Below are 13,437 nucleotides of genomic sequence, written 5' to 3' on the forward strand. Positions count from 1 at the left end.
TACTTATTTTGCTTGCAGGTTTGATGGTGTTTGTGAGTTTATATTGGGATGGGAAAATCATTCAGCTCCCAGGTTTGGGTGTTGCTTATGATCCTCCTCGTGCAAAATCATTTATTATATTGAATGAAAAGATATCTTATTATCAGCTAGTTTCAATGATATGTGAAAAAATTGGAATTGATTTGGATGCACATACGATTGATTTAACATGGAGGCATCCTGTGTTGTTTAGTGGAGTGGTGAATTATATAGCTACACCAGTGGATGATAATTTGTTGGAGTATATGTTTGCTGAAAATCCACGTCAAATTGAACTTTTTATTGAATATACTCCTGTTACTACTGCGTTGCAATTTGAACCACCAATCACTCATCATGATGTTGGAACGTCTAGGAGAGATGCTTATCATAGTTTTGATATCGGGACATCTAGGAGGGATGATGAATATAATAGGTTTGAATTTAACACATTTTGGAGGGAGGTTGATGAACAACCAGATGTACCAAATGTGACATGTGATGGTTATGATGGTTCAGGTGGTTCTGATAATTGTGATGGCTCAGATGGTTGTGATGGTTCAGATGCTTCTGATAATTGTGATGGTACAGATGGTTCTGATAATAGTGCTGGTTGTGATGGACCTGATTGTGATGGTTCCCAACCAAGTGATCTTGATTATAGTGCAGAATCATGTGAAGATTCTATAGACGACGAGACACTTGATATGATGGTTGAGAATTATATACAACCATCGGTTCGTGGGGAGCAACCTGTTCCCAACTATGTGCCTGAAGGTTTACCATTTTTTCGATCCTTACCATGTGAAGGCAGCCGAGGTTACGTTTCAGAAGACCATGGAGTGGTTGAAGAAGACATGTGGTATTGGGATTAGGATAATCCGAGACATATAGATGTGGGAACCAAATTTGATAGCAAATTGCAATTGAAAACGGCTATAACATTGTGGCATGTGGGACAGGTCGGATGTATGAGGTTATGGATAGTAAAAAAAGAAGATGGCATGCAGTTTGCAGGGACCCATTTGGTCCGAAAAGAAAAGGTGAGTCCCTTGGGCAACGATACCCATGTAATTGGGAGGTTAAAGCAACGTTCAAGAAACGCGATGGTAGCTGGTCTATCAACTCATGGGTTGATCGTCATTGTTGCATGGGAGATCACGATCCAAGTGAACATGTTAATCTTACATCATCCATGATTGCTCTCTGCATTCGAAGTCAAATTGAAAACGATGTTGAATTCAAGCCTTCTGCGGTGCTTACATATATCAAAGATAAATTTCACGTGAAAATCACCTACAAGAAAGCATGGTATGCTCGCAGAAAAGCTATTGAGCTTGTATATGGTGGGTGGGAGGGATCATTCAGACAACTCCCCAGCTACCTGACTGAGTTGCAAAGTCAAAATCCAGGGACAATCGTTGAGTGGTTGCATGACCCTATTTTGAGTCATGGTAATACAAAGGTGTTCCGCTACGTTTTTTGGGCATTTGGGCCAGCAATAGAGGCGTTCCAACTAGCAAAGCCGGTCTTATCAGTTGATGGGACTCACCTCAAAGGTAGACTGAAAGGTAAACTACTTGCTGCAGTAGGTTATGATGCTAATAAGAATTGTTTGCCTGTTGCATTTGCTATTGTTGATGAAGAAACAAATGAGAGTTGGAGTTAGTTTTTGAATCTTGTCAAAGTGCATATTATAAAGCATGAGCAGGAAGTTTGCATAATTTCAGACAGACATGTTGGCATTATAAACGCCATGCAGTCTGATGTGTGGAAAGAGGCACCTGTTGGTTATCATCGATACTGTTTAGTTCACGTTAGATCGAATGTGTTACAAAGACACAAAGCCCCTGGATTGAAGAAATGGGTGTGGGTAATGGGTGAAGCAATTGAGGAGCGGAAATATTGGACTGCAAGGCGGGAATTAGAAAAGGTGAGTCCAGAAGCTTTGATGTACCTCGAAACCAACATAGATAGATCGCAGTGGACTATGGCACATGATGGATTTCGTCGATGGGGTGAGACATCTACTAACATATCCGAGTGTTATAACAATGTTTTGTTATCTACGAGGGAACTCCCAATTAGAGCTATCATTGATATTACATTCTGGCGGACCATCAACTGGTTTGTTAACCGAACAACTCTAGCCAAACAATGTCAAACGCCTTTGACACCGTGGGCTTGGGAGTTATTTCAGAAGAATGACCGTCGAGGGAGACGTCATCATGTTAGGACCACAAGCATAGCACGTGGAACTTATGAGGTGCTAACCTATCACAGAGGTCCGGGTAGAGGTCATAATATCCAAGTGATAGATTATCGTGAAAAGAGATGCTCATGTGGAAAGTGGCAGACATGGAGAATGCCTTGCTCTCACGCTGTTGCGGTGCTGAGAGAACGTAGTGATGACATCTTTAGTCATGTTGATTCCCGATACCATACAGATGTTTGGATTCACCAGTACGCAGGTATGTTATTTATATACTTCTTATTCTTACATTATTATCATGTCTTACTAGTGTAAATTGTATGCAGCTGCGTTCCGTCCATTGAGACACCAAGATTATTGGTATGAACCTGAATGGACGTTGGAATGTTCACCAGCACGGCTACTTCCTCGATCACGTGGGCGATACAACAGAAGCAGGATACACAACCAAATGGATGAGCGCGATGAAGATGCGCCAAGACCTGCTCCTCGATGCCGCCTTTGTGGAGAGACCGGTCACAATAGAAGAAAGTGCACATTAGGACGTGTTATGTAGTCACTCTATCAACGGGAGTCACCCAACTAGACTGAGGCTCGTCTGACCAAGTAGGAAACCAACTAGAGGGATCTGATGCTGGTGGATTTTGCATTTCGGGCTCAGCAGCAAAATTGTCGATCAATGCATCCAAATCAATGTTGTCATCTGAAGGAATATTTTGTTCATTTGCGGCTTGTGATGACCCTGGAATGTCTTGAGACATTCTGAAATGCCGTTAATAACCATGTCCGCCTGTTCGGACACCTCTTTGCCCAATTCCGCGAGCTCTTCGGAGAAAACCCCGGGACATATCCACATCAGTGCGCTGTGTAGAAGGTATGACCGTGCGTTCGCTCTCGCCGCACTCGGTAAGGCAGTTAAGAACAAGATTGTTAATCTGATGCAACAATCCTACAACGTCTTCTGGGTCAAAACCGCGCGACAATTCAAATACACGAGCCAATGTCTCAGCCTGTATAAGTTAGAACATGAACTGGTTAATAAAATAAATACTTTAATAATGAAACTACAACTATAAAAATACAATACTTACTTGGAGTGTAGATGATGATGCAACAGTGTTCATCCCTACTTCTGGAAGCCTACCCGGCGGTGTGATATATGTAATGGTTATTTTAAAATACCACTCCATGTATGCGCGAGTTCTCATCACCTGCACGTGGTCTTCAAGAGGCTCCATGTAATGATTAGAGACGAACTCCGACCTTCTATCCCAATGTTGAATGTAAGCTCTGTTTTGCGTAGCCCAGTTCGTCTTAGCTCTTCCCCGACGATTTGTTTTGAAATGACTTTCGTTGAAACCCCAATCGCGCAATTCCGGGATGAACGGAGTGCCTCCAAATTGTCTCACAACGCGCTCAGGCTCATGTGCTTCGACAATAGCCCAACAAACCATGTACGTCACACATCGCCAACTGTTGTCTACCTCGAGGCAGGAGTCTGGCAATTGACGGTCCACATATGGCATCCATATAAACTACAATAACAAGTTTACATTAAAGTATTACACAAATATATATCAAAACATTATTCATTTTACCTGGCTATTTTGGAGTAATGATAGTTGTTCACGATAATGTCGAACATAATGTTTGGGCGCTCTGTTTATCATATATGAGCCAGTCCACCTACAATATGAAAAATTGTCAATTTAATATGTTGTCATTAAACACGCGAAAGAGAGGAAACAACAAACTTACATAAATGCACATGGAGTGTTGTCTGTATGCATACGGGCCATCACAAAATCCGGTCTCAAAGTGGGCATTCTCTCCCACACCCACAGCTGTAGGAGCACGGTCGGACCTCCAATGTCTGTCATTTTGCCCATGGACGCCTCACAAAGATTATGGTATAATGTTGCAAGTGCAGCACTCGCCCAACTAATCATAGAGGCAGACTCTACATCCCGAAGTTGGGTCAACCACATGAGAGGTATCTTACACCCTGATCCGTCGGGTAATATCAACCCTCCCAAGAGCACAAGCACAATCATACGAGCCCGTCGAATATAGGCTTCGTCTTTCAGGTCATCTTGTAACGGTTCAATCATCATCCTATGTATTAGGGTCGATGCCAAGATGCCGTTTTCCTTCATCTCACTCTGAAGGGGATAAAAGCCAAACAATTCTTCACATAGACTCCTCCACCCAGAGTCACAATAACCACTTCCTGTGAACGGTGCTCCATCTACACGTAGAGCCCACAATACTTGCACGTCCTGCAATATAATAGTAGCTTCCCCTACGGGAAGATGGAATGTATGTGTCTCTGGCCTCCAACGTTCGACCAGAGCTGTGATCAATGAATGATCTACATCTAGAGCCTTCCCACAATAAAAAACACCACCAAAACCAAACCTGCAGACATAATCAATCACTCGTCTGTGATGATTATCTATTTCCCAAAAATGTCCCTCAAAGCGCCGAATATTGAATGGAGATGTTTCCTCGCCTGCCCACGCCTTGCGAGATATATGACTGTGCTGATAATGCAATACAGAAGGATCTTCTGGTCCATATCGCGACATCCTAATATTCATCCCAACACCAAACATTCGAAACCAATTTCAATAATTCACCAAAAAATTACCACCAATTTCAATAATTCACAAATTCATCACAATTAAACAAAAGATTCATCACAAATCCATCCCAACACCAAACATTCAAAACCAATTTCAATAATTCACCAAAAAATTGCCACCAATTTCAATAATTCACAAATTCATCACAATTAACCACAACATTCATCACAAACTCATCCCAACACCAACTATTTGAAACCAATTTCAATAATTCAACAAGCAATCGACACCAATTTCAATAATGTACAAATTCATTATAATTCAACCAAAAATTTGAAATCATTCACCCTAAAACTATAACCAACAAAACTGAAATTAAGGGTCAAAACTTACCTAATAACAATTAAGTTCGGAATGAGAGCAGCTAATTTCACCGATTGACTTCGATTTTCGTCGGAATTTGGCCGATTTCGCCGATTTTCGCGTGGATAGGGGGAGAAGGGGATCGTTGGAATGAAGGAGGAGGGCTTCTGCCTCGTCTTCTGATTCAAGGCAAACACGCGAGAGCGTGTCGCGTGTTTAAATGAAACACGCGAGAGGCGGACGCGTGTTTATTAAAGACGCGAGAGCCTAATGCGTGTTTCTTTTAAACACGCGAGACGCTAATGCGTCTTTCCTATGATTGGAATTCTTTTTTTTCCGGGTACAAATGGCGGATACACCGCCCCATAATGTCGTTTCGTGGAATTTAGCCCCGCCGAGCTCCCTAATCACTCTCTCCTTCTCATCCACGCACCGTTGCAGAGCGCCGATTTCCTCCTCCATCTTCACCGCCAAATCATCCCCCTTCCGCGCCACCGCATCCAATTCCTCCACGTTCCTTTTCAAAACCTCGAATTCATCATCTCTACCATCCAATTTGCTCTTCAATCCGGAAAATTCCGCCCTCGATTCCTCCAGATCGCGATGCAGCCTCGAAATCTCGCCTTCGAGATCCGTTTGATTCTTCAAATCGGCAAGTCCGGAGCTCAATTCGTCGACAGATGCCGTGAGATCGTTTATTCGCCGTCAAATCCGCCGGAGCCGTCAGCCCCTTTTGGTGGCGGCGCGGATGTTTGTGGCGGTGAATGACGGAGCTGTATTGCATGTTCAACTGTGGCGTTTTTTCGTGATTTCAGCTTTCCACTGTATGATTTTCGCGATTAATGAAAAATAGCACTCTGATTACGGTGAATTATCTAGGCTGAGCGGATCCCAATTTTTTTGAAAAATTGATGAGTTGATTTACATCTAATTTGGTTATTGTAATCTGGCTGTAATTGATTGATGCTCTTCGACATAGTATGAAATTAGAGGAATGGATTGAACGGTGTTTTTTTGTGTATTTTTACAATTTTGTGGATTTTTCCTTTGTTTACATTTTTTGAGTGTCTGGATCTCCTTTGAGTTTACTCAGGGAATAGGATTTCCTTTGATCTTTTCTAAAGCAGAGTTATTTGCATTATTGTGTTTGCATTATTGTGTATCTGTGGATTTTGGATATGACTTGCTAATTGAATGTTGGAGATAGGAACTTCATGAATTTGCTAATCAAGTTTATTCATTATGCACTCTAGGTGTTTGGCCATATTCTCAATTTGGGAATTAGTTGCCAAGAGTTAGATTTAAGATTTAGCTATCTTCCTTTTTTTCATGTCAACTACGCACACATAATGTCAACTACATATACAATTCATGTCAACTACACACGTATAATGTCAACTACATATACAATTCATGTCAACTATATAGATATAATGTCAACTATGTGTACAATCTATGCCAACTACATATACAATTCATGCCAATTACATATACAATTCATGCCAACTACATACATATAATGCCAACTAGGGGTGTTGAAACGGGTACCCACGGGTACCCGCACCCAATTTTGGCCGAAAAGTTAGTCCCGATACCCGTCCAACAGTTAGTCGGGTATTACTCGATACCCGAGTCGGGTATCCCGCACCCGACACCGCGGGTACCCGACCCGAAACATTTTTTTTTTTGGAAATCTTCTTTTTTTAAAAATATTATTTGTATATTTTAGATGCTTTTTTAAAAATACTACTTGATGAATGTAATAGTCTCACTTGAAACTTTTTGTTATTATTTAATTTTGTTGAGAATTGAGATCAAGCCATGTAATCTTTAAAATATCTACTTTAAATAATCATATGAGCTGCACAAATACCACCGGTAAAGTAAATATGTAATCCAAATTCAATTACAATGCCAAAAAATCCAAACTTCAAATTACCATTCAAAAATCTAAATATGAAGAGCAAGTATTAAAATAAAAAAATAAAAAATATCAATATATATATCGGGTATTTTCGGGACTATCGGGATTACCCGGTCGGGTATCGGGATACCCGATACCCGCAAAACCCAAAATTATTATACCCGACCCCGCCCCGTTTCCTGATTCCGCCGGGTAATGGGTACCCGATACCCGGCGGGTAACGGGTCGGGTTCGGGATTACCTGTTACCCGCTACCCGTTTCGACACCCATAATGCCAACTACATATACAATTCATGTCAACTATACATATATAATGTCAACTATAAGTTGTTGACATTTGATGTGCAGGCTATTGATGATAATACTCCCGAGTTGACATAATCTACTTGCAGTTGACATTTAGAAAATGTTATGGATGAGTGACTAAAAATCCATCTCAATTATCAATTAAGTTAAAAAATATCAACCTAACAAGACCTTCTCTATATATATATATTTGTTACTTTCATTAGTTAAACATTTAAATTGGTATATACATTTATAATACACATACTAAGTTTAATTATACTGAACTATATAATTTTAATATAATACCATTGCTTATAAATACCATATCAATAGTATTATTTACAAAATAATCTACATAAAATATAAAATGATACCTACTTTGGTCGGTCAAGGATGTTACATTGAACATTGTTGAATTCGGCTAATCTTTGCAGCAGTTTAGTCATGTAGTCATTCTGCAAATCATAAAACAAATATTAAAGTGGATCAATTAGTTGCTCATTAATATTATTTATAATAAATAATTCTTACCCTGATGAGGATCTCCTTGGCATGTCCTAATTGTTCCATGAACTAGAGTAAATAGATTCCACAATCATACCTATAACACAAATTATATAGTTTAAATATTTGAGAAAAGTTTATTATCCGAAAACTGTGGAATGAAATATACCCATTATCTTGTTCCGGAAAGTTTCCATGTATTAATTCCTCTATGGCCATTACATCATTAAATATCATCAAAAATACCATCAAATATAAATACACCATATATCCAAAGGAAAATTGATCTCAATACAAAACGCAGGCCAAATCCTGACCATGAGATTTTCCAATCTGATGTCAATAATTACCAAAATATACGGAGGTCTTACGGAACTAGTTTTTAGGTCATTTTATAACTGATTTTTAGGTCATTTTTATACATTTTAGGTCATACTTACTAAAATTACCTAAAAATGACCTCTATATGCTTTACTTTTGCGTTTTGTATTAGGATTGAATTTTACATTGATCACAGCCCCTATATCCATATTTACAAATATCAATTGTTTAAAGGGATAGTGTACCAGTTTTAGGAACAAATTTTTCAAATTCTGTATTCTAGAGGAGCTTGGAAGTGAATAAAGATTTAACTTACATTGATGCACACGGTGTCGTACCATCGTACTCTTCCCCATCAACAATCTCCGATCGAATATTAGGTATCCTCTCCGTGTCCACATCTGTAGAAGGGCCAGTGGGCCACCGATTTCCTTCCTCTTGTCACACGAAGCTTCACACAAATAGTGGTATAATGTGGCAAGCGCTACTGCACCCCAACTAAGTCCTGAAGATTGATCCTCGCTAACTAGTAATAAAATGTTGTAAAAAGGAACTTTTGTCCCCGAAGTGTCTGGCATATTTAAACAACCTAGTAAGAGTAAGACGAATATACGTGGATACTGCATGTAAAAATGTGGGGCAAGTTCATCGTCAAGATGGTGGCATATGACATTCTTCAGTGTAGTAGCATTAAATCCGCCCATCTTCAATTCAGAATCACTAGGTACAATACCCAACAACGAAGTACACATTTCCACCCAATAGCTATTTGTGTAAGTCAATTGTGAAAGGATTACATGATCACCATCGACCCTTAAACCCCATAACACTTCAATGTCATCGTAGCTTCAACAACTGGAAGGTGAAACGTATGCGTCCCAGGACGCCACATCTCAATCAATGCGCTAATGAGTGAAAAGTCCAATAGCTTCGGCTTGTCACAGTTGTACACGCCACCAAATCTCATCCGTTCTATATGCCCCAACACTCGCTCATGCATTGAAGCTTGAAAAATATTATTGTCCAATTTGCGACATTGGATATTGTCGGCCTCTTTCCCAGAAAATATTCCGTCGAGATGTGATGCGGTTGCAAGTATAGCATGCTTGGGTCTTCGGGACTGCAATACAAAGGACTCTCCTCATTTGATGATAACTGACATTATAGTTTCTAATAATATCAATCTGAAAAATGAAAACAATTGCAACATTAATATCAACCTGCCTTACTTTGAGTTAAATAATAAAGTTGGCTCGGCAAATGTTAACCTAATTACATTACACACGTTGGATAAATTGGCAGTATAATATATTGTTTATTAGTTAAATAAATTGGCTAATGTTTCACATTTTACTCCCCCTCCTTTTTTTGCTATAAATGTGCTTGGTAGCTAGTAATCACTCTCAGAGTTTGTTTATTGAAATCACAAATAAAGTTTTAATGGTTGTTCATCACTAGAACTGGTTTGTTGAGTTAATTGAGTGGATTCGCGGTGAAATGCAGGTTTCTCCTTCTAGGTATGATAGTTCCGACGATAGCTCGAGCTATGTGTCGAGAAGCTCCACTGCTGCTGCCTCCCCCGGCGTCGGTGGATGGGAAAAGAGGGGTAATGCGTCGGCGCATTCATTTTGCAATGTGTTATGTGAGCAGATAGGGGCAAAAGCTTGAATATCATGGACCTCTCTTCCATCAAATTTAGTCAATCATGGAAAGGTGATCTATGAACAAAGATTATTGATAAACAGAGTGGTTAAAATGATTAATTTGATCAAAATCCGATTTAAACACCTTGACTGTTAATATTTGATGGATCCGTTAGTGTTTGGACCGATTCTAATCCGAGTTGAAATATTTGGGATGCAAAAATTCAAAACATATAAATATAGGAATGATGTTGTTTTCATTTTAATGGGGAGTAATAAATAAGGTTAAAGCATTTGTTTTTCGATACAAAATTTTATTTAGAGCATCCACAGTGGTGCGGATGTCCCGGCGGACATCCCAAAAACACCTCCTGCCACGTCATAAGGACCTCCCACTGCACTGCCATGTCATAAGGACAACTCAAGGACGTCCTAGCGGACATCCCGGTGGACATCCACAAAAAAAATAAAAAATCGAGACATCCGTCGGGACGTCCGTCGTGGCACCGCAATGGCGGACGTCACGAAAAGCCGCGGATGTGCGGTGTCCGCAGCCGACGTCCGCGTCCGCCCCTCCCTCGCCTAATGACGGACGTCCCGCGTGGATGTTCGGCACGCCGGTCCGACGTCCGGCGGGACATCCTCCATTGTGGATGCTCTTAGTGTGTATTTTATAAATTAAGTAAATAATAAAGTAAGAGAAAGAAAAATATAGACTTAATGTGGTTTTCATTTTAATGGGAAGTAGTATAACAAATAAGCAGAAATTTTTTTATTGCAAAGTGCGAGGTAAAAAAAATCAAGTGTATGTAAGTTAATATTAAAAGTATGTATATGAAAAAATGGAAAATATTAAACAATATAAATTGTTGTGTGGATGAAGCATACAACTTTGTACTTGGCCAAATTGAACTCGAATCTCGATGAAGGGAGGCTAGAGCATTATAGCATCCACTACTCGTCCCGCGCGCGGCTCGCGTTCTGTCCCGGAGGGACGATTCCGCCGCGGGAAGCGTTGTAACGTTCGTCCTGTCCCGTAGCCCGTATCCGCGAGACAAGGGACGCGCCGGCCCGTCACGCGCCCGGGCGACGTGGCGCGCCCCCGATGCATGCGTGACGCCCACTCGCTGGCCCGCGAGTGGGCGTCGTCACGGATGACGCAATAATTCTTTTTTTTAAATTCAATTTTTTAAAAAAAATCGAATTTTAATAAAAAATATTATTTTTCAAACGGTAATGTTACCGTTAATTTTTTATTTTCTTTTTTTTTAATTTTATTTATTTATTTACTCTATAAATAATCCTATTTCATATTCATTTCATACACAAACACACATCTATTCCTCTCAAATCCTCTCTATCACTCCAATTTCCATCTTAAATCAACTCAAACAAATGGATCCTTTTGAGCAAATGCGTCAATTAATGGAACAATCACTTGAAGAAGATCGACGACGAGAGGCGGAGGAAGCCGCGCCACCCCCACGACGCTCCCGGAAGTACATCAATCGGAACCGGGAGGAAGCCGCCGCACGGTTAGTACGCGACTACTTCTGCGATAACCCGATTTGGGGAGATACCTACTTCCGTCGCCGTTTCCGCACGAGTAAACCGCTATTTCTCCACATAGCGAATACTTTGGCGGCCCGGGAAGAGTTCTTCCGAGAAGGGTTCGACGCGGTCGGCCGTCTCAGCCACACGACGCTGCAGAAATGTACTGCAGCCATCCGTCAGCTTGCGACTGGACAAACGGCCGACATATTCGACGAATACCTCCACATCGGAGACACCACTGGGGGCATGTGCATGCTCAACTTCTGCAGAGGCGTCCGAGCAGCCTTCAGTGACGAATTTCTCCGGAGGCCAAGCACGGACGATTGTTAGTTCCTCCTCAACCTGCACGAACAAGTGCACGGATTCCCCGGGATGCTTGGCAGTGTCGATTGCATGCACTGGCAATGGAAGAATTGCCCGGTGGCTTGGAGGGGGTCCTACACGAGCGGCCACAAAGGCACCCACCCAACCGTTGTACTCGAGGCCGTTGCCGACTACCGGCTTTGGATCTGGCACGCGTACTTCGGGATCCCTGGCTCAAACAACGATGTAAATGTGCTCCACCAGTCCGATCTATTTACCGAAGTTTTGGATGGTAAAGAGCCGGCCATCAACTTCGTCGCAAACAACCGGCTGTATAAAATGGGGTACTATCTCGCCGACGGCATCTACCCGAAGTGGCCGACCTTCGTGAAGACGTGCAGCAGGCCTGCGAACCCAAAGCAGGCTCTTTTTGCACAGAAGCAGAAGGCTGCGTGCAAGGATGTGGAGAGGGCGTTCGGGGTTCTCCAAGCGCGCTTCAACATCATCAAAGCCCCAGCTCGTTCGTGGTTCATGGAGAGCATGGTCGACATCATGTATACGTGCATAATCTTGCACAACATGATTGTCTGAGACGAAGGACCCGATGCGGGAAATTGGTTCGACCCCGAATCCCCCGGAAGCTCAACCGCAAGTAGTCCGCCGCGAAGTGGAGCACATCTGTCTATACAAGAACGGTTGGCTATTCGGGCAAGGACACGCGACTCTAGCGCCCACACCCAACTCCAAGAGGATCTAATTGAACACATTTGGGAAAACTTTGGCGGAGAAGATTAAATTATGTCATTTTTATTTTTTTAGAATTTTAATTATGTCTTTTTTTCTTTTTTTTTAAGTTTAAGTTGTAATGTTGTTTTAATTTTAATGAATTGTGTTTGTTTAAATTTAATTGGGTTGTAAAAAAAATAAAAAATGAAATTGAATGAATAGTAATTAAGGGACGGAATAAGGGACGGTTAAGGGATGGAGCGTTGCAGGATCCGTCCCTTAGTTAAGGGATGGAGGAAAAAAGGATAGTGTGGCCATCAAATAGTGGTCAAATAGTAGTTAAGGGACGGTTTAAGGGACGGTATAGAGACAGCGTAGTCGATGGTCTTAGCCGCTTGCGCTGATGAATGATGCCAAATTGAACTCCAATCTCGATGAAGGGAGGCTAGAGCATTAGCCGCTTGCACTGATGAATGATTTATTCGAATTGTGAAACTAATACTATGTAGTAGGGATGTCAATCTAAAACCGAAACTTGTGGGTTGGTCCAAATAGCCTGGTAAAATTAGTGGGTTAGGGCCGTAATTTTGTAACCCGAATACAAAACGGGCTAAACGGGTTAGCCCGGATGTGTTGGTGGGTTAAACGGGTTTGCCCGAATGGGTTGCGGGTCGGCCTGACAGGTTATTACTTTTAATTAAACAATATTTTGTTTTAGGAGGATTTTGTATATTTGAATTTTATGGCACACTCGTTAGTCTTCTTCAATCTTCACTGTACACTTTTCCACTTGATCTCACATTATCAACATTCAAGGTCACATCTCAACTCATTATTTCATCGTCCCATCATCTGTCACTGCCGTCTTACCACCAGCAAAGCTAATCAAGACAAAGTTAAGAACTAACCCATCAAAATCTCAATATATTTATCATTTTAATAATGATTCATGTAAGATATGATTTTTTAACTTTTATAAAAATTAATTATGAACA

At 41.1% G+C, this 13,437-nt stretch overlaps 1 protein-coding gene across 1 annotated transcript; it reads right to left on the bottom strand.

Moving 5' to 3' along the window:
* Positions 1-3,003: 3,003 nt before the first annotated feature.
* On the bottom strand, positions 3,004-4,100 carry LOC121771374 (serine/threonine-protein phosphatase 7 long form homolog). The gene is made up of 4 exons (XM_042168157.1): positions 3,989-4,100; positions 3,829-3,916; positions 3,322-3,765; positions 3,004-3,240 (listed from the first exon to the last, which is right to left on the bottom strand). Exons 1-4 carry the CDS (start codon positions 4,054-4,056, stop codon positions 3,004-3,006), a joined length of 837 nt encoding a protein of 278 aa, XP_042024091.1. The 5' UTR covers positions 4,057-4,100.
* Between the last annotated feature and the right edge of the window lie 9,337 nt (positions 4,101-13,437).

The sequence above is a fragment of the Salvia splendens genome, chromosome 16, assembly GCF_004379255.2.
Source record: "Salvia splendens isolate huo1 chromosome 16, SspV2, whole genome shotgun sequence".
In the NCBI taxonomy this organism is placed as follows: Eukaryota; Viridiplantae; Streptophyta; class Magnoliopsida; order Lamiales; family Lamiaceae; genus Salvia; species Salvia splendens.

Excerpts from the sequence above, each read along its gene's own strand:
- LOC121771374 (XM_042168157.1), bottom strand. The coding sequence starts at position 4,056 with ATGCCCACTTTGAGACCGGATTTTGTGATGGCCCGTATGCATACAGAC. Across the intron at positions 3,917-3,988 it reads AACACTCCATGTGCATTTAT|GTGGACTGGCTCATATATGA; the intron begins GTAAGTTTGTTG and ends TTCATATTGTAG. Across the intron at positions 3,766-3,828 it reads CATTACTCCAAAATAGCCAG|TTTATATGGATGCCATATGT; the intron begins GTAAAATGAATA and ends TTGTTATTGTAG.